We start from the raw sequence: 21,272 nt of genomic DNA on the forward strand, positions 1-21,272 counted from the left end.
ATTACCTCTCTGCCGTGACTTTAAATTCAAACAGCTGGACAGCCTCTGCTCTTTATTAATTTCCTTGGATCCCTTGGCACGAAGCCCTCAATTCCTGTGATGTAATGGTATAAAAAGTTGGCTCCTGCCTGAGCTTCCACCCACAAGTTCTAAATTTGGAGCATGGCAAATTTCTGCAGATTCCAGAGACAGGCTATGCTCAAGACGTGCTGATGCCTTCAGTCCCATCCTATTGCACCAAACAACAAGATTGTGTGCTTTTTATAACTAGGATCATAAATATGACTCAGATGCACATGTTGTCTATGTAAGCACTTGGGGTTGGCTATCACTTTATGGCACTGGGAAGAAGCCAAGCCAAATAAAAATTGTTTTGAGTAAATATTACATTTCTAGAGCATGAATAACTTTTCTCTGCAGCCAACGTGTCACTAATGGGAATAAGGAAGACGACGGGGTGGGGGGAAAGCAGTAACTAAATCATCCCACTAAACACAGACAGTCTGCAGCAAGACCTGTTGTTTCGACTCGTCTGGGGTGTAATATCCCAGATAATTCGTAGCAGGTCTCAGCAAGGCCACAAGTGATGGAAAGAAAAATAGCTGTATAGTTCAGCGCCATCCTGCTTCACAGTTCTCTCTTGGGTGGGATCTCCACCAGTGGCATGTAAAATAGGCGACCAAAGAACCAAGTGTCCTTCTCTCCCCCGCTCCCAAATGTGCAGAGGCTCAAGCATGTGGATTGCCCCATGGAGATCAGTGTTGCTACTCACATGCTCAACGCTAAGCGTGTGCATATGTCTGTTCAGGATCCGGGCCAAAAGGAAGGATGAGTTTTTCATCCTGTGACTTTGGGACCCTGGGGGTGTCTGCATTGCAGAACACGGGGAAACAGAAAATGAGCCCACATGCAGCTTTGCACTGCTGCACCACAAGGTGAAGCGACTTATCTGCAACGCTCTGGGGCAGTGATATGCCATCCCACCACCAGCATTGACCAGTGCAGGGCTGGTCAGCATGGCTGCTGGCTCTGCTCCAGCCCTTCCAGCAAGTTGATGTCTCAGCCTCCCCCCAGCCCCAAAAAAAACAGTTACTCCTGCCCTTGAGCAGTGGTAAGGGCAGCTTATAAAGTGCTTCATCTACCTGAAATGCAAAGGGATAAGAGCAATGCTCTTTCCGTAAGAAATTATCAGGAAACATTCTCCAATAAAAGGAATCTTCAAGTCTCCCAAAAATAATAGCCCGATAGAAATAACAAATCAGAGTCTACCTTTGAAAACCATTAGTGGCTTTCCCATTTTCCTAATGGGCATGTAATCCTGAGCATTGTGCATTCCTTCATGTTGTACCTGTGAGCTTTTGCATATCAGGTAAGTGCTTTCCTTAACATCCCTGTCTTTTTCCTTTTTTATAGGCTCCTTTGGCATAGCAGGAAGAAAACCTGGCTTTAAAAGAGGCGTTCAGAGAGGAAGCAGCAATGTTCCAGGAGGGTTTCTGAGTGAAACAGGAGAGCAAGTGGCTTCTCAAAGTGCATATTTCAGAGATCCCTAAGACATGCTGCTGCACAGTTGGAGCAGGTGAGTGGGGAGGCGTCGAAAGCACTCCACATTCTCATGTTCCAGCCGTCCCCATCAGAGGCATTTGAAGAACTTTTCTGTGCAGTGGGCTGGACTAGGGCTTACAGATAAAATGTTTCAAGGGCTCTGAGCCCTGCAATAACAAGGACAGCCTTGACGTCAGTAGACGTCCCTACCTCCAGGGACTAGTGCTGAGAAGTCAGTGCCGATTTGCCCAGCTAACGCAGCTTTGACTCTTGTTTCCAGGATCTGGGCGATAAGTCTTTTTTCCATGCCTTGCAAGCTGCCAGTGGTCATTTTCTGCCAGGAGAGCAGCCCAAGCAGTGTATAAGGGACTGACTCCCTCCGCTTTGTAATGCATTTTACAATTCAGAGAAGCTTTTGTAACACAAGAAAGTGTTTTTACATGTTAGAGCTTCTAAATTGTTAGAACAGTTGGAAAATCCTAATTGCCTTTAGTAGACAATAAAAAAAAACATTTTGGATTGCAGAATTAACAAAACTGGGAGCTGAAGATCAGTTTCCAAGACCAAAAACATATTCAGGGAGTCATGTTGTGCTTGCAAGTTTAATACAAATACTTGAGTTTCAACAAGTGATTTGCATCTATCTGCAAAATTGTTGCTCTGAGTTGCAGAGCTTAAGCTCTGAAAACTGTCCACAGATGCAATGTCCAGGTCAGTCATGTTTATATTTACCCCAGGATGATTCTGGAGCTCCTCATGCACAAGGGAGGGGAAAACCTACCTGGGATGTATTCAGCAGCCTGAATTAGAGATGATGAAAGAGGGCTTGGCTGGAACGCAGCATGACTTTATGACTACTGGTTTAATTTTCCTGACACTTTGGGGGTAGCTATGTGGTGATTTAGCTCCAGTTAATTAGAGAGCTGAAGGCTGCTTCAATTTGCGGTTGTTACCCAAGAGCTCAGAGGAGGTTTTCTGGCCACCAGGGATCATGCATAAAGGTAGAGGAGCTGGAGGTGTCCCTGCAAGGGGCTGGCAGGGGATGGTGCCATGGGAGCTCTGGTTGTGCAGGGGTTGCCCCAGTACACATGGTGTTTTCCAAGGCCTCATGCAGCAACCTCTGATTTGCACCTTGTGGACACAATTTCAGTTTATCATGGTGTTGCTTAAAGAGCTCTCTTTTTAGGCACAGCTGAGTATTTTGCAGATGTCTGCACGCTTTTTTAATGGATAAATATCATTCACATTTCATCAATGGGCAACTGAGGCGTAAGGAGGTTAAGGGACCTGACGAAGGTGATAGCAAGTCAAATTGTTTGGAATTTTGTAGCTCTGAAATATCATCTTTCTAAAACAGGAAACCCTCTCAGGAGTAGTAGGTTTTCATTAAAACAACAGTTCAAACCTGTCGATCTTGATATATCCAGGAAAAAGAGGAATGTAGAAAATGTGAGAGTTAGCTTAGTCTCTCTTAAACTAAACCACCAGGTTCACGTTCCTATGGAGAAACAAATACCCTGCAGGCATCATGGTGTCTTTGATTTATTTTTGGAAGCTGAAAACTCCCCCTTTTGGTGTCTGAGCTAAGAAAAAAACCAAGGATTTTGTGGGCCAACAAAAGGTTTCTGGAGGAAAAAACCTCCAGTCCCACTTCTGAAGAGTTTATGACATGAGCAGTTAAGCTAATGTAATCCAACTTAGCCTCCCCTACATTTCAAAATTGGATTAAAGTTCGTAAGTCGTTGAGGGAAAATGTTACCCAACAGAGGAACTGTATGACTCTCAAGTTAGTGTCAGGCCTTTGCAGCTGTGGGTGCAGACCCTGGTTTCAGTCACCTGAACAAATCGGGGTAACCAATGTGCCCCGAGCACACGAGGGGTTGAGCTGCATTGCTGCTGCTCAGCCTTTGCACTCGGGTGGAAGCCCACCGAGCTGTGATGACTGGGTATGCTGGCAGCCTGGTCATTCGAAATCTGCCTGGTCCTGGCTCTTTTTGCTTTTCTTTAGGGAGATAAGTCATCCAAAACCTAACAAAAGATTTTGGTTTGGTGTTACGTGTGCTTTCCTTGCAAAGGAAGAGTGGGTTTTTCCTCCTGCAGTAGCAGTGTGTTGCTGCACGTACACAAGTGACGCAGCTCCAAGCGTGCTACCAACTCAGCTGTAAAAAACCCCTGTAGCACCGCATCTGCGTGAATCTGCCTTTCAAAACAGGATCCGCAGATGTGATTAATTACAAGCCTGCTGAGGAGCAGCTTTGCTCCCGTGAGCGGTTTCGGAGGGCCGTGCGGTGGTGTCCGGCTGCCATCTGGTGTCAGGGGCCACGGCAGGACAGGGCCCCGCGATGCACCCCCCAAGTCACCCTGGACCGGCGACAGGGCGGTTGAAGTGGCAACCTCTGGTCTACATCCAAGCCGTGAGCAAATCCTGCCCAGACTCACTAGGGCCCCCCGCCACGGTATCTCCCGCATTCCTGCGGAAGATCTGGTATTTCTTATTGTTCTCCCCGTCTCTTGGGGAGCAGCTTCTGCTGCCTGGCCAGCCTGCCGGGGCAGGAGCTGGCAGAGTCCTGTGCTGCGGGTCCCAGAACTAGCCGGGGGCTTTGGAAAAATCGTGTCAGTCTTCTCGCCCTGCGTCGGCATGTAGGGAGTTGGGGCTCATCAGGAGGGGCAAGATGAAAATGAGAGAAGAACAGAAAACTTGACAAGCAGTGAGTGGTTGTGCAGCACCACTCGCCCGGAGGTGGTGTGGACTCTGCGCACCCTGCCCTGGGCCCAGCACTCACCCAGGAGCTTTCTGCTAAAATAGCTGCATGAGTCTGAGCAACGTCTGATTTTCTGGGCAGTTAATGCCTGTAACTGGTACTCTGTCAGATGGGTCGTGGGGACACCAGTAGGAGTGAGTGACTGGTCAGAGTAGGGTGAGGAGGGGAGGCAGAGACATAGCTGTCTTTGAAACTGTGCAGGACTGGTCCACACCTTGCAGAGACATCAGAAATGCCAGGGAGCAGCCCAGCCCGGCAAGGGTGTTTGGCACCCAGTGTGGTTTTCTTTTTCCCTTTCCCTTTGGTGTGCTGTTCTGCCAAGCTGGTTCTTGTACCACCACACTCCATGCCTGCACCCAGCCTTTGGCTGCCCGTCCCTTGGAAATATGATTTCAAGGAATATATGCTCTGGATTTTCTCCTGCTGGCAGGGAGGATTTGCTGGATGGAGGTGGCCTGAGAGCAATTGTGGGTTTGGCTCTTGCCATCTGTAATGGTGACAGTGAAGGGAGCATGTGGGAGCACAGGCAGGCAAGTTTATTTTGCAAGCAGGGCCATGTACAGCTACACTGCAAGACCAGGCTTGGGGTGATGCTTGTTTCTGGCCAGCCATCTCCCCAGGATGCTCCATGGGCCAGCAGCGACCCCCTTGGGCATTGTGCAACCCTCACAGGGAGGCAATGGCCACAGCAAATGCAGAAGATGCCACCTCTGTTCCCACCAAGGGAGCCGCCCCACACTGAGTGCCTGGTGCCAGCACAGCGCTCAGCTTAAGGGGGGGGACCTGTGTGTGAGCAGGGTATGCCCCCGCATCGTTTCCCACCTTCTCTCTGGGGAAAAACATCCTAGGGCCAAGAGGAGCTTTCTGGCAGGGGGAGAAAGCCTGGCTGTGAAATGGGGCGTGCTCCTCCCTCGCAGGCAGATGTGGTGGAAAGGGCAAAATGGCCCAATGCATCACTGGCAAAGGAAGCAGTTGGGAAAACACAACTTCAGGCTGCTCCACATGCAAAATTTCAGTCCCAGCTATGCCCTGAGATGGAGTTTCTAAAGGTGTCTAAGCAGAGTCTGACCTTAAATAGTTTTTTAAGTGTTTTTTTCCTTTTTTAGTCAAGACCGAGGAACCAACACCCCAGAGGACCTGGAGTTCCCCAGCAGTGTCAGGGCTGAGCTGCACAAGCCTCTTTGGAGTGGAAAGAGAAATCCCCATGCTCTGGTAAGCATTGAAACAGCTAGTAAGTGTCAACACCGAGGAAGCCCAGGCGGCTTTTGCAACTGTCTCATGTCAATGCTTGAGTTTTTAATCCCATCTGAGATACTAACATGTTCAAATTAGACTTGTTGGTCAAGTTAGGTGAAAGGACACGGGCGCCTTGGGCAACCGTGGGCAAGAGCAGCCATCCTCACAAGCACCCTGGAAGGTTCCCTGTGGTGAAATCTGCACTGCCTGAGCAAATCACTGCCATGTGCTCAGAGAATAGGTGACAACAGGAATAACAGCAGGTGAGCATTTGCAGGAAGATGTTAGGCCCGGATCCTGTAAAAGCTGTTTGTGTGCTGTAGCTGTGACAAGCCGCTCTATTAATTATCAATTATATTAACAACTGTGTGTAAAGCTAGTGCTAGAGCAAGCTCCTTTGGTTGACAGAAGAGCAACGTGAGCAATGAGCATGCTGACTAAGGTAGAAGGTGTTACTTTGTGTGTGTGTGTTTTATTTATTGAGGAATTTAAAACAATGGCCAATGGGGAAAAGTGAGTGCACGTGTTCTGAGGTGATTTTTTTTAATTTTTTTTTTACTTTTTGTCGACATTCTGCTCACTCTGTCATGGGCTTTCCACTGGCCAGCTGCTCATATCTTTTTACATTACCTCTGTCAATTAGGCTAAAATATCAGAAAGAAGGGAGGAGAGGGGTTCTCATCAAATGATCTTTCTGGGATTGTGGTGGTAGATGTTAAACTGCCTCATTAAATCTCCCCCTCAAGACTTTTCAGAATGTTTTTATCTTTTGTTTTGCACCATACTGTTCCAATTTCAATTTCTTTTTGAGGTGAGAAGCAGCTGCCTTGCTCCAAACCTTTTCTTTTCATCATGAGTGTCAAAACAACCACTGGCCTTGCCCCTTTCTGAAGCAAGTGTTCTTTGGACATACACAGAAAGCCAGTTCATAAAATGGTGCTTTTCTGCATTTTCACTTCCCTGGCGTTTCCAAGTAGTTGAAGTTCACAGTTGAGACTCAATGTATGAAAGTCGTGACAGTCTCTAAATTCATGTAGTGTCACAAGCTTTCTGTTTGTGTTTCATTTTGGAATTCACAGCCACATTAGCTGTAAGAGGAGACATGATGCCTGTGTGGCTGCTCATCCTGCCAGGTGGGGAGCCCTAAAGTGTTTCAAACCACAGGCTGGTCTCTTTTCTTTTTTTTTTTTTTCCTTTTTTTCTTTTCCCCCCTCACTTGTAACTTGAAGGGATGATCCTGAGTCCTGCTCCCAAAAGGGGACTACGTGTGAGCTGGCACATTGCACATCCTACGCCCAGCCCCACGCCTGCAGCCTCGGGGCTTTTTTATCCTGCAAGTCAATGAGCGCCTTTCAGTAGGAGGAGAAAGAACTGAGAACAGGATGGGGGTGAAGGATAAATGAGGCATGTACACGAGACACCTGGGAAAACACTATTTACAGGTGAGTAACCTTCCTTACACATACATTTTTTCCTTGCCCTGCTTTACTCCCATTAGGAAAGCTGTATGGCAGCCCAAGCTTTGCGCTGTAGCTGAGCTGGGTGGATGGCGTATCCAACTGTACATGTTGTCCTTCATGGTGCACTGGGTTGGTGGGGTTTTTTTTTTAAGTATGTCTGAGTTAGTTAGCTTCAAGGCTCTGAGCATAAATTTATACTAGGCCAGTGGTAACACTCATGTTGTAATTCCTTTTTCCTAGGCTCATGGGACATCTCTGGGACCAGATATACTCAGCTGAGACAACAGAAGAACCGAACTGGCTTCTGAACTCAAGGATGACAATGTGCTACAATGACAGCAGTGGCGTAATCGTAGTACAGCAGGACACCTGGTTCACTTTCAACATTTTTTTAATTCCAGCCGTTGTGCATCATTGTACTTCTCTCTTGTAAGCGGCTGCTGCAGTTGTTGAAGGGGAATGAAGCTGAAGGGCGGTGTTCGTTCTCTCGGGCCACGTTCACCAGGTCAGTAGAACGCGTTAATAACGCCAGCTGGGGCGCTGAAGGCCTGAGCCGCCACCAGGTGGCAGCTGGAGCCCAGGTATGAGACGGGCCCAGCCCCCGGCTTTGGGTCCTGCCTCTGCCGCCCAAGGTCCCAGCCCCGGGCCAAGGTCCCAGCCCCGGGCCAAGGTCCCAGCGGGTGCGGCCGGGCGGGGCGCTCCCACCGTGACGCGGAAAGATAAAAGTAAAATAAATTAAAAAAAAAAAAAAAAAAAAAAGACCGCCACAATTGCCAAAGAACGCCACAATCGCCAAATAACCAGCACAGGGCGGCAAAGGTGGAAAGTCCCTAATTGATGAGTGGGGGAACTAAAATCTTGCGGGTGTTGCAGGAGATTTTCATTCTGTTAGAGATGACAACGTTATGGCACGTCATAATTCCTCACTTCTGTGCCCTTTACTTTGTGAACAAATAACGACCTCTGTCCTCAAAGCAGCTAAAAGACCTTATGGAGATCCCCTTTCCTGGCCATGCACTGGTTTGCTCAAAAATTGTTTACTTAACTGCTTCACATATTTGAGATTAAAAAAAAAAAAAAAAAAAAAAAAAATCAGAGCAGTTATTTTCAGTTCACTTTTACTGAAACGGATGGTGTGCCTGCTGTTGCCCCCTCACCTCACCCCAGGATACAGATCTTATCCTAACACACTGTGCTTCCCTGTATAGGCTTCACTTTTGTGGCTGTTCGTGCGGGACAGTTAAACAGAAGTAATATGAGTTGCTGGAAACTGGCCTGTTACAGTTTGGGAATGTGTGAGTAAGCGTGCAAGTCTCATAAATCAGCTTCATAAAATGGTCACAGGGCTAAAAAAAACCCACTCCTGTTTTAAGCGAAAATAACATGGCACTGTGCTATTGGTTTGCAGGACTGTTCCACCATAAGCAGCAGGTAAATCTGAATCAGACTAAGCCTTCCAGTGCATTCTACTGAGGGTTCAAGAACAGCAGATGCAGCTTTCCACTGGCCTCTGCGTAGGTAGCCTGGCATGTATGTAAGGCACTATGACGTCGCAAGGCTTCTTGGGGCGGAAAAGAGACAACCATAGCACCACAGTTCATTGAGGATATCCTCACCATTAAGTTTCTTGGAATAAGAGTGCTGTAACCTGGGGGCTCACTGGAAATGCTACTGCACCAGGAGTGCAGTTTTCCATGCTGGAGTTTCATGAGATGTGGTGACTCTGACTCATGCTGTGTTTAGCGTAGCTTTAATGGACTTACTGTAAAATACTATTTTTTGCTCAAAATGTGATTGGTTCATTTTTAAACCAACCTCTTCCCCCACTTTTACCGTACAGCGCTTCACACAAAGCTTTCTTAGTCAGAGCAAGCAGGGACAACAAAGCTAAAAGGAGACTTGTCTCATTTCCTCTTCTAATAGTGACTAAGAAATAAATAACTCAAGACAGATGCATGCAGATGACATTTTAATGAAGGGCTGTTTTTCCTGCAGAAGCACACATTTCTATGTGCCAAGGTACCCACACTCCACAGCCGTGTTCCCCCATTAGCTCGCTGATAAGAGCAGGTCTGCCCTCGTCCCAGGCTGGCGCTCTAAGCCTTGATGTGCTGCTGTAGATGTAGCTGTTGTATCAATTCATTTCCCACCTGGTACGCTTTGTGTTAGCGAGCAATGCTGTTTGTAATCGCTCACCATCATCATACTGTATCGAGGTGTACTGAATACAAACATGTAAGAGAAGTGGTGCTGTTAAGACAAATTATATTGTATTATCTGTGTGACCACTGCCTTTACTATGGCTTTAATCCAAATCCCGTTGATCAGACCACTAAGAATATATTTCTTCCATCACATTAATACTTCCACACAATGGCTACTGAATTCTGAACACCACTAACCCAAAAGAAACCGCCAAAAGACGTCAATTAATTCAGAAATGTAAATGACTTTGTATTACTTTATTAAATAGCCAATTCTAAAGAACAGTAAAAAATATGAAAACATGCATCATTTGGTGTTCTTAAAAAACATTTGTCCAAAATAAAGACTGTTAGAAAAATTAAACAAGTTTAGCCCCAATAGACCTTCTGCTCTCCACATAAAAGATGTTTGATAGTTATAAATACTGTTCCATCGCCTACAGCAAAGTTTAACAATGTATACATTAGTATTTCTATTACAGTTTTTTTCACATTTCTTCTGTAAACATAATCAATTTTAAAAATGCCTTGTTAGCAAGCTTAAGGAACTACTGCTTTCCTGTACAGTAAATACAAATAGGAAGATCCTGGATTTTCCTGCCATTCTAATCAACACTCCATTTACTGAAACATTAAAGATTTCAATTAGTATAAAAATATAACCAGAGAATAAATGTATGGGAAGATTCAGTATCTGAATGAGTCTTGGTTAATAGGCAAATAAAAAAATGCTGTTGACTTCTGAATCTGAAGATCACTTCTGTACAGCTTCTGCTCTTCTGGGATCCAAGTATCACAATGCAGTACACAAACGCTCTGGTTATCCGTCTAAAACATCCACTTCTTATTTACTAAAAATAATTTAACATTTAGCTGAACTAAAAAGCAGGTTCTAAGAGATGGATGTCCGTGTTCGGTGTACATACAAAGGTCAAAGCTGACTAACAAGCCACACCAATGGGCACCTGCTCTTCAGGAGGGGGGGCTCAGTTCTCAAAATATCTGTACAATTACGAAAAATACTACTTTACTTAGCAATAGACTGACTTCTTGTCTGGTGTGGGAGATCTACAAAGCAAAATCACAGACATATTCCTTTTCCCTTCAGAAACAGAAATAACTGGCTTTGTCCCTGGAGAGAATTTTGAGGCAGAGCAGTAGGCTCTTTGGGAAGCCTTGTTACTAGAAATTCTGAAATTATTTTGCTGACGGGAATTAATTTTTTCTAAAGCAGTATTGCTACACATTTATAATTTTTATCTAAAATAAAAAGGTCAAACTTAGTTTTCTTCTTGCTTTTTTTTTTAATCTGGCCTCCAATTAAGACAAAAGTGTTGTATCTAAAGCAGTGGAACATTATGATGAAATTTCTTGCACAAGCATAGCCTTGATGCAGATGACATTTGGCCTGTATGTGCTATCGTCTTCCATTCATCTGCTCCACAATGCTGTAAGTCAAAACTGTGCATCTTTACAACTATGAAGAGAACTCTCAAGTTTTTTGTTAGCGCTTCTAAAGCATGAGACAGTACAAGAACAATCTCGCATGACTACTTTTTCCAAATGTTTTACAGCAGTATTTTGTACGTGCCTATTTCCAGTTCTTTTGTTTGGATTCCTGCAAACAGTGGAAAACAGGACACAAAATCCAACCAGCCAGCAGGTACCCAGTGATGCCGGTCTACCCTCGCTAAGGAAGAAGCACCATGCAAAGAGCAACAGACGGACAGAGCAAAAACAAAAGACGAGTCAATGGAAGGAAAGGTAATGCTCTATCTCAAAGTCGGACAGAACCTCCAGGATCGATTTATCCTGGGTTTAAATTATAATAACTGAACCAACAAAACAACTTCTTCCCTCACTTTTTGGAATGAAAGTGATGCTGCTTGATTGGTTACATGCTGTCAGATTGTTACAGGCTAGTACGGAAACAATTCTGTCACAAGCTGCATTTAAATAAAAATCTTCAGTTGATAAGCTTTGTATAAAAGAACAGAATTTCTGGAAAAATGAGGGAAAACAGCAAGTACTGTCAGACACCACATATTGTAATTAATGCGCTCTGAGTAGACACTCCTATGGGGTCAACAGTATTTCCTTCATAGAAAGGCCCGACCTGCTGAGCAAACTAAGATCTTTATAAGCGGGAAGCTGCTCTGTGCAAAGCAGAATGAATGAAGGTGGGCGTCTATTCACAAACGATACGTCAGCTACCGTCATTACTCAGAAGTGGCTTTTTTCCCTTTCCAGCTCTTTTGTCTTTGCTCAAGTTCAGCTTCAGTGAAGGCGGCCGGGCCCCAGTTTGTGATTAAGTGAGGATTCTTGGAGCCTGGAAGACAGAGCGCAATACTTGAAACAGGCGTTTCTGACAGGGACATTGCTCACCCAGTGTCAGTGGGACAGGCCAAGTGTCGCCACAGGATGCTTTGGTAAGTGCTGTCACCTACTCTAAGGTGACCTGATGACTAGCTGACCAAAGAGGAACCCCGTCAGTGAAGGTGCTTAATGTGAGAAGTTGTTGATGGCTGCTGTCTTTTGCATCCTTATCTCCCAACTTCCCCCGGCACCCCAAATAGCTGTATCTTAGTAAACCCCTCTCCTTCTTGCCTTTAGAGATGTCCTTGAAGGAAAGCGATCTCTCCAGCATTGAAGGAAAGCAATCTCTCCAGCGCTGCATTACAAAGCCACTTTCCTCTGGGCTGGCATGCTATTAATTAAGCTAAGAAATTAAATTTATCCCCAAAAATACAATATTTTAGCCATCTTTACTTCATCTTTTTGGCAATTTGCATTTATGCGAACTGCCTTAAAGACCCAAATCACGCAATGTTCAGGTTGATCCTTGATTTGTTTTAAATAAATAAATAAATAAACAAATAATAAAAAATTAATTATTACAGTAGGGCCAGTAGAGGCAAAGACTTGAAAATTACCATCAGCAGTTCTCACAAATGTGATATTTATAGGCTGACATGAAACCAATAAGCTACAGGAAAAGGCAGACTTCAGTAGATCACTAGGTCATTTATATGAAGTATGTAAGACAGAATGAATACTTATTTTTTGTAACTTCTCTGTTAATAACTTACCTGGCTCTATTAGTCGAATTAATCCCTCATGATGAGCTACTTTATCTTTCCAACTCTTGGTGTTATTAGCCGCCGTTTCCAATTTTTTCTTAACCTCCTGAAATAAGATACAACCCACTTGAAAAACAAGAACAACTTTACTCTGTTCATATAAAAAGAAAAAACATGCTTTTAAATCTAAAGACAGAACCACACTAATTCAGCCAGCAATCTATTTGGTGTAGACAGAAGAACCTCATTTCTAACCACCTTAAGTAATTTAATCATCGCAAACTAAAAAAAGTAAGTTGTCAAACCAGAATCCAAAAATAACTAAGTTTTACAAGATTCTGTAGCTGTGTAAGTTGGGCTAGTTTTCATGAGGACTGAAAGCATAAACTGTAGTTTCAAAACAGAAGGATGCATTTTGTGTTCCAAACTAACACTGGCTAGTGGTTCTCTCTCACTATCAGAAATCATAAAATGTAAGCTATGAAAAGAACTGCTGTTGTTGCACCCAAGCAAGAAAGCGGTATTCTTTGGTCTAAAATGGTCTTTTGGTCAGTTCCAAATTGAGTGATTATTTCTAAAATAACGAGTCAACTATTGCAGTGACGTACTCCATCATTTGTTTTGTGGAATTTTTTTTGTTTGGTTGGGGTTTCGCTCTGGGTGGGGGGGGAGATGTTTGGGTTTTTTTAATGTCTGTTGGATTCAGCAATTCTTTTGTAGTAGTAAATGTTGTTTCATATACAAAAATTCTGAGATGTCATCTAAAAAAAAGTCAAGTATTAGCCAAAAGCAATCTAACGATGGTGTTAGATGTAACACCAACACATAAGTTGTAAAGTGGCCAGAACTACCCCACCTGGGCCCTTGCTTGCAGTCACTGCAGCATTTGTATTCTGTGCCAGTTGAGACAGCTCACTAGCTTGTCCTTCACAGAGCTAACCTCAACCGCGCAGAGACAGCATAAACACACTCCCTAGTTAAACAGAAATCCAGTCATGTTTTGTTTCCTGACCTAAATACACACAGGATCAACACCTCCCTAGCCCTAGAAAGTATGCAGCACTTCAGACTCTGTACTCGCTGGATTCTGACTCGTATTTCTTCCATGAATACAGCTACTGGCCTTCACCAAAAACACTCAGCAGAGCAGAGAACAGGCCTGATATTTGGGACACGAGGCACGGCTACACATTGAGCTAATTCCTAGCTCTCCTTGACATCAGTTCAGTGCTTAAATACCTTTTAGAGGAGTAACGGCCTACCATAGCACATCGATTTTTCATCTGTAGAAGACAATATTGCCCCATGACATCATCAAACCATTAAAAGAGTATTAATTCAAAAGTATAGGGCATTTGGTTATGACAGCAATGGGACTGCCGAAGCAGTTAGCCTACAATAGAAGACAAGGAGTATTTCAGGATACGACTGAGCTGGCTTGCACGTGAATTGGGACAAAAGAAGAAAGGAGGTGGTGTGTCTGAAACACGTCCTCTTCTTCAAACATATCTACTGGTTTAGGCCAAAAAACCCAACACATAACTATCCGGTCTGTTACTGTAATTTTTGTGCCATACTAATCCTTCAAGAGGCATGATATTGATGAACTTCAGATTCAGTTAAATTACTGAATACCTGGCTAAGTATGAGAGGCTGATGAACAGGACAGCTCACCTCATATTGCTCAAGGGCCTCTTTCCTTTCCAGTTCAAGTTGTTCCAGTTGCTGCATAGCAACTTGCAGAGCCCGTTCCTTTATCATTCTCTGGTTTTCTAACTCTTGCTTCTCTGCTTCTGTCATCTGAATGGTCTGTTGCTGCTGCAAGTGCCATTTTTCCAGTTCAGCTCTCTTTGCTGACTCCTCTTCCAGTAATCTGCAATGGGGATTGCGACGTTAACTGCACTTTAAAGTAAGCTGTATCCATTATGTAGCGTACACATAGGCAAGCCAAGCTAACTATTTTCTTTCCTTTTTTTATTAAAAAAAAAAAAGCAAGCTTGGGAAGCAGGGAAAAAGTTATTGCCTGTTGGCTTCTCTTCAGTGTAAAGCTGAAAATCATGCCAGCAGTGCAAGCAGTCTGACTGCTACAAAGGGCTATTCAGAAAATTTAGTCAATAATGCAAATACGCAACGATGAAAAACGACAGAAGAAACAAGCATCCATAAGTTATCTTAATTGTCTTAGGAGGACTGAATATATGAAGAAACAAACCACACTAAACAAAGGCTATATGAGTAAGAGGAGACTTAACCCTTTATCAATTACAATTTAAACCTGTGATAAAATACAGCAGAAAGTAATATTTACAGTTACTGCTTTATAAAATACACAACTGAAAAGTCTGCACAGAGTGGTCTCAGTTTTTCCAGTGTTGACACGCACAACATCTGATGGAAAAATAAATGCACCTGCTTCTCTGAAATTGCTGAGCACTCCCACCACTAAGGGCTAATCAAACATATTAAAAAAAAAAATCAAAAAAACCAGCTTTAGCCTTCATAGCTTAAGGAAAAAAAATAATCTATCCTGTGTTTGGACTTCAGCCAGTCCCCCTTTCCAGCAGCGTGTCCAAGATGCAAACAACCTTTAATAGTACGGCACAGTTACTTATTATTGCAAGGGGGAGTCGGGCATTGAAATAGATTTCTACTAGGTCAAAGCCATACCTGGCCTGAAGTTTCCTTACAGTCTCCTCATCTTGCCGTGCCTGCTTCTCATCCTCCAAAGCTTCCTGTAGCTGTTTATACATTTCTTCCAGTTCACGTACTCTCTGTAAATACTGTTCCAGTTCAGATGATTTCTGAGCAACCTGCTCTTCCATTTTTTGTCTTACCTAGCAGCATAAATTGAGGATACATATGAGCTACCATGCAACTCAGGTTTCCAATTTTTAAAGGAATTGCCAGGTTTCCCTCAGATAATGTTTTCAGAGACAAACTTTTTCCTGCTGCCTGCAGAGCAGAACTGATAAAACTGAGTGTAGATTTGTAACTAAAAGCATTTAAAAAAACAAGTAATAATACAGGTTACTTACATTGCCCTACTTCATGCAGCATAGGATTTTCACAGGGGTTTAAACATAACTTCAATCAGTTTGAACTTGTCACTTAGTTTACAGATACAGAAAGGGAAGGAAGAGAAAGCTTGCAGACACAAAGGCCAGGCTGGTTTAATTACACTGTTTCCACTCCTTTCCTCAGGCAGTCCTCCCTTGGCAGCAGTGTATTTCAAACACTTTTATCTGGATGATGGCACCGCAACGGCACAGGATGGGTAAAGGGCTGGAAACTGGCTAAGGAGGTTGGCTTTGCTAACAGACGAGCAGCTATACCAAAAAACAATGGCAAGGGATAAACGAAGGTGAGGGGGATGCTGCACACCCACAGTCGCCCAGTCTCTGATGCACATCCCCCGCCTTTCACTGACCAAAGCGGGAAACCAGGGGCTGCTGCACCAGAACCGTCCTCCCACTCAGCCCATCACTGTGCTGGGGACAACAGCAGCCAGCTGGCTTTGAACGCAGTTGGGATAAAGCACCAAAACCTCAGCATTTAGCAGCACATAATGTGTACTCCGCAGAAGGTAAGCACAGCTCCCAAAGTCAGCAAGAAAGGCTTTCTGTCAAGTGTGATAGGATGGCATGTCCTGCTCCACTGCTCTGCAGCCTCGTTCCCTCAGCTAACCTAAATCCCACTGACCCAGAAAGTGATCGTATTCAGGAATTCACACGCAGCCCATAAAGCAGCACTGTGTGCATTTATGTCCTGAGACGTTCCATCACATCGACTGGACTATTTCTACTTCTTTTCTCCAGCTAACAGAAAAGCTCGTTACGGTTCACAAAGCCCTTGAAGATTGAAAATTAGTTCTTCTGGAAATTCTCAGTGTGGATTATAGTAACAGCATTGTAAAGCTACAATATTTATTTATTTTTTATGTTCGTGTGTGTGTAAATGTACAAGAACACACAGTATAAAAAAGCAGGGATATACTCAAGTCAGAAAATTCTTAAAATGCATTTTGATTATGCCTGTGTTCATTTTGTATATTCATATAGTATGTACTGGCCTTAGGTTCTCCATCTTTCAAAACTGCAAGGATAACTTCAGTCTGCATTTATCTTTCAAACAGTCAATGTTTTCCCAATTTTCCAATAATATTTAAACTTTGAATGGTATACCAATTGTAGGCAAGCTGTTCTAGTATTTGAATTCACTCATAAAAATATTTTATTCCTACATCTCTAATAAATACAACTCAGGTTGTATTCTCCGGCCTCCTGCAAAATCTGCAGAATCTTTTCAGTGACTGCCTGTGAGGGAAGCCATTGCTGAACGCATTGTTCACTCTCTGTAATTGTAGCAAAAACCCACATGCACTACTCACCATTTTTTCTCTCTCCAGCTCCAAACTGAAGCGATCTTGTAATTCAACTTGAGTCTGAAGTCTTTTCTTCTCTTCCTCAGCAGCACGAGCAGCTGCTGCTTCCAGTTGCTGCAAGAGAAGAGTGAGGTGTTGGGGGGGGAAAAAGAAAGAAAAACAATTTGTCAAAATGACAACATTTGGAGGAAATGGAATTTTATTTAACAATTTTTGTTTTTAACAAAATTGGAAGAAACCTTCAAAAGCATTAAGGCACCAGCTTTTTTTTTTTAATGTCTGAGGCTATTCTTAATCTCTAAATGTGATTTTTAATCTTGTCAGTTGCAAGACAACTTTAAATTTACCAATGAAAAGTCAATTATCAGATATCCTCCAAGTTTCCTTTGAGTCCTGCTTTACACACCTGATAGAAATCACTTTATTTCCTTCTCTATCTCATATGGGATAGAAAACTATTATGGAAAAGCACATCCCAGGCAGGACTGTACAGGAGTTCCAACAGTGAAAACTTGCCAGCACACATAGAGTTCATACAGAAACAGAAGTGAGAAGCACTAAAATTGCCATGGGAAAGCAGAAGTGCCACAAACTTTGACTATAATAAGTGATTGTGCTATTGTGAATCACATCCCTTTAACATCTCCTAAATTGCCATGTAAGGCAAATAAAATTCTAGTTGATAATCATCACTTGAAATTAGGGGAAAAATTAGCCTAGTCAGAGCTAAGGCCTAGGAAACAGCTGCTGGTACCTTCACGCCTTTGTGCAACTTATTTAACTTTTTTTTTGGCATCTTGATTTTACAAATAAAGATAGTCGTCACAGTTTGTTCTTTCATCAGGATTTCAATAGCATATATTTTTAGAATGCATGGCAGGTCAGAAATGTACAGGTACCAGCCAAAACTTTACCAATACTGAAAACAAAATAATTCTTTCACAGAATTTTCATAAGAAACTTATCTGATGCTTCAGAGGAAACATAAAGCGAGCACCCTTCTTTTGTAACGTGCTAGGCTGGTGAAACTGCTTCCACAGGCCTTCAAGAAGAGTGGGACACCCATCTTCCTTAGGATTTTTGGAAGTTACCACATTTAAACCATCTTCCCTCACACAACCTAGACGAACCAATGAGACACCTAAACGATTAAAAATGCCAAGCTAAAACTTTCATTCCTTTAAGTGCTTGTGATACCACTCTAATCTGAAATAGATGGGAAGAAGGGAAGGAGAAGGCTCCTAGTTTCTGGTTTTAAGCTGTACAAGATAGTACAGAATTGCTCTCCTTTGAAAGGCTTAAATGACGCCACTCTTTCAGAAGCAGTATTCCTCCTCTGCCAGAACATTTGAAAGCATGTAATTGTAGTCAAATCCAAGATGCCTATTTAAGTGAAATTTTCTTTTGATTTCCTTTCCCACTTTGAAATTAAACAAACATTGCCAATACTGAGCTGAGAGGGCGAACGTGCAGAGTCACAGGCAAGGGTGGGTGTTAGGCTTTTGCCAGAGAGCTCAACAAGAAAATACATTGTTTGTCCACTCTCTATCAGCAACTTCCTGCTTAATTCATGTCAGAGGACATCCATTCCTGGCAGGTAAGGTTACTGGCAACAACTGTGCAGTTTAGGGAAAAGTCCCAAATGTTTGGGGCGGGGAAGGAGGGGGAATCAACAGGAACATCCCACTCCAGCAGGGGTTAGCCAGCACAGAGTCTCTGAATCCCATGCAAGACCCCTAACTGAAACAGAAAAGGTGCACAAGTCTTGTGCTCGCTCTCTTGGTGAGAAAACTTACCTTTCAGTCTGTTCAATGTCTGTATCTCAAAATTCCATTAAAAATATGAAAAAAAATCTATTTTAGACAAAGACTCTTATTCTTCTGAAATTTTCTACTGCAAGAGTTATCAAAATACAAACCAGTCTCACAGTGCACTTTGGCAGATGCTGCGTAAGTGGTGGCTCGCTGCCAGCAGGAGCAAATCTAACTCTAAGCTTTCCAGAAGAATTCAGTTTCCTGAACCATTTACAAAGCCTTTTCCTTGAAGAACAGTTTTCTAACTACTCAAACCCTTTAAGTTCCTCCAACACAGTACCTCCCCACTCATTCCACTTAGTCAAAGTGCAGTAGTTCATGTCAGAGACTAAACTACTTTCCTCAAGAAGTCATTTTAATCCAGTCCACTTCAAAAGATGCTTCTTGCCACAACTCTCTTTAGTTTAACCCATTATGATTTCTACAAAACCCCCTGGAGCCTGTCAACATCCTCCTGCTCCTCTGGAGTTGCTCTCATGTTACCTTACCCCCTTCACTTTTTCTCCATAAACCCAACACAGCTATCCAGTCCAATCATTTCTGTTAACAGGTATATTACTTACCAGTAACTTGCAGGTAACACAGGCTATCCTTTAAAGCATATTTTTGATTCTGAATCTTAAACACATGCTAGAATATAGGTGCTAAAATTCAATTTAAAAACGGTTTTCCACTGTCAGACTCCATTTAAGGCAGTGCAAGGTTGGTTAAAAAAAAGACAAATTTCTCCTTGCCACAAATTGTGACTTAATGACAAGACTTTTAAAAAAAAGATACATTATGGATTATTTTATTTGCTTTCTAGACTCAGCACCTTTAACATGCTCTCGTGATATTTATAGCTTCTCCCCTGCCACAAAGATCATTAAAGTTTTTTTTCTAACTGAAAGCTAAAATTAGTTAGTGGTTTTTATTTATGAAAAACTCAAGCAACGATGCAGACTTGTCCTAACTGGGAATGCAAAAAAATCAAATTAATTTAGGAAGTCACTGAACAAAAGACTCTTCAGACTAAGCACAGGGGAAAGATCCGGCCTGCTCTAGCAGCAGGGATTCAGCAGCCAAAATGTTAGGTAGCAGCGGGGTGGGAGGCATCTAACGGCGTTCTAAGCTATTTCCAAGGCACGCTCCTCATTAAAAGGTATCATCACAGCAATAAAAGCCATAGTAAGTCTTCTTGCAAGTCTTTAAAAAGAAAGATAGAAAGTACATCTGGATAATAACCAAGTCTCTGTGGAGAATTATTACAGAGGCACCAGTTGTTCCTAAGTACAAAGATCCATCAGCGTGTTCAATCTACTGTCAGAGTGTGCAGCCACAGCAAAGGCACCTTGGTGTCTCCTACCAGCCGTTAGACTAAAAAGCTGTCTACAAGGAAAATAATGTATTCAGCAAGTCTTCTGCTAATACTCAAGAGATTTCTAGTCCACTTCTCAAGCTGTTAGAAATCAATCCAGCATTTACAAGGAGCGTGCATTAAACAGTTTATAAATGGTTGCTAAGTGTCTCAACTCTATAAACCTCCCCCAAACCACTCTAATAAAATTATGCCTATACATACTCACAAAAATCACTTTGCATCTTTGGAATCTTTGTAAATTAAATTTGTATCTCTGGAAACTACCTCTGTATGAATAGAAGAGTTCCCCCACACGTAAAATAACTTTGGAAAACTATATAAGAAAATCTTAATGGAAAGCCCCAAGTTTGACAGACATGTCTGACAGAAAAGAAAAACAAAAGCCTCATAAGTGACTGAAAATAGTAGACTTTCCAGTCCCCTAGCACCATCCACACAGCTGGGGCTTTCTTCTACACTAGCTTCACAATACCCTCATAAGTACAGGGGACAGGGCTGGGCCACGTGAGTTACCCTGAGCCTGCTGAACAGTCCTCAGAAACTGCTGCAGTCAGTGCTGAAGGCTTTACACTGGAGACTCAACCAGCACATCTACTGCTCCTGACACAAGCTCACCTCCTCTGGAGGAGTTTGTTCAATGTGTCTGAACACCTGAACAGGAAATAGATGCCTAATTATACATCAAGACCACAGAGACTGAGCTTTAAGCTTGAAGGTCAGCAGCTCCCACTCCCACCTTTCGCACGGTCTCCAGTTCCTTCTGCTTGTTCTCGTTGGCCGTTTGCAGTTCTTTCATCTGCCGCTCCAGCTCTTCTTGCTCAGCTAACAGCTTCTGCCGCAATTCTTTTCGCTTCTGGCGCGCTTCTTTGTGGGGTGGAGGGCTCCCTGCTCTCAGCAGGTTTACAGTGGTCTGTATGGCTGGAAAGGAGCGTGCAAGACAAAGGGAGAGGAAGAGAACACCAATGGAGGGAAATGCTAAACTTTCTGGATAGCCTCCGTGAATAAATACTAGTGGTGGTGTGTTGTTTGTTGAGGTCTTTTTAAACATATTTTTCAATCAGAAATAACTGTTGTCAGTTCTCCTAATTCTCCTCAGGCTAGCTGTCAACAAAGCAAAAGTGAAAGACGTTTGGCTTTTAGTATTGACTGTGTGCCACAAGGACAAGGGCTGGCAATTCCAATGCCTTATGGCAATTTCAATATTGACTTCTAACAGGCTGTGCACATACAAGTCACTTGTATGCCTGGCTGAAAAAAAAAAAAAAAAACAAACAACCCAACTCCAACACTTCAAGATTTCTTATTACCTAGATTCAGTGACTCAAGCAGTAACATGTTATCTAACAAATACATTCATTTACTTCCCTAGAAGCAACCTTAAATCCTTTACTCTTACTGATACTCCAAGGGAAAGCTTTCTCCCAGTAAGACAG

At 43.1% G+C, this 21,272-nt stretch overlaps 1 protein-coding gene across 1 annotated transcript in view; it reads right to left on the reverse strand.

Annotated features, from left to right (window-relative positions):
* Nucleotides 1–9,443: 9,443 nt before the first annotated feature.
* SWAP70 (switching B cell complex subunit SWAP70) overlaps nt 9,444–21,272 on the reverse strand; it is a 42,375-nt gene continuing 30,546 nt past the window's right edge. The window contains exons 7-12 of the mRNA XM_063332675.1: nt 20,576–20,757; nt 16,672–16,779; nt 14,952–15,118; nt 13,959–14,157; nt 12,294–12,390; nt 9,444–11,533 (exon numbers count right to left, since the gene is read on the reverse strand). Coding sequence (XP_063188745.1) covers nt 11,424–11,533; nt 12,294–12,390; nt 13,959–14,157; nt 14,952–15,118; nt 16,672–16,779; nt 20,576–20,757 — 863 coding nt within the window. The 3' untranslated portion in view covers nt 9,444–11,423. The remainder of the gene's footprint in view (nt 11,534–12,293; nt 12,391–13,958; nt 14,158–14,951; nt 15,119–16,671; nt 16,780–20,575; nt 20,758–21,272) is intronic.

This window comes from Chroicocephalus ridibundus, chromosome 4 (assembly GCF_963924245.1).
Source record: "Chroicocephalus ridibundus chromosome 4, bChrRid1.1, whole genome shotgun sequence".
NCBI classification, from domain to species: Eukaryota; Metazoa; Chordata; class Aves; order Charadriiformes; family Laridae; genus Chroicocephalus; species Chroicocephalus ridibundus.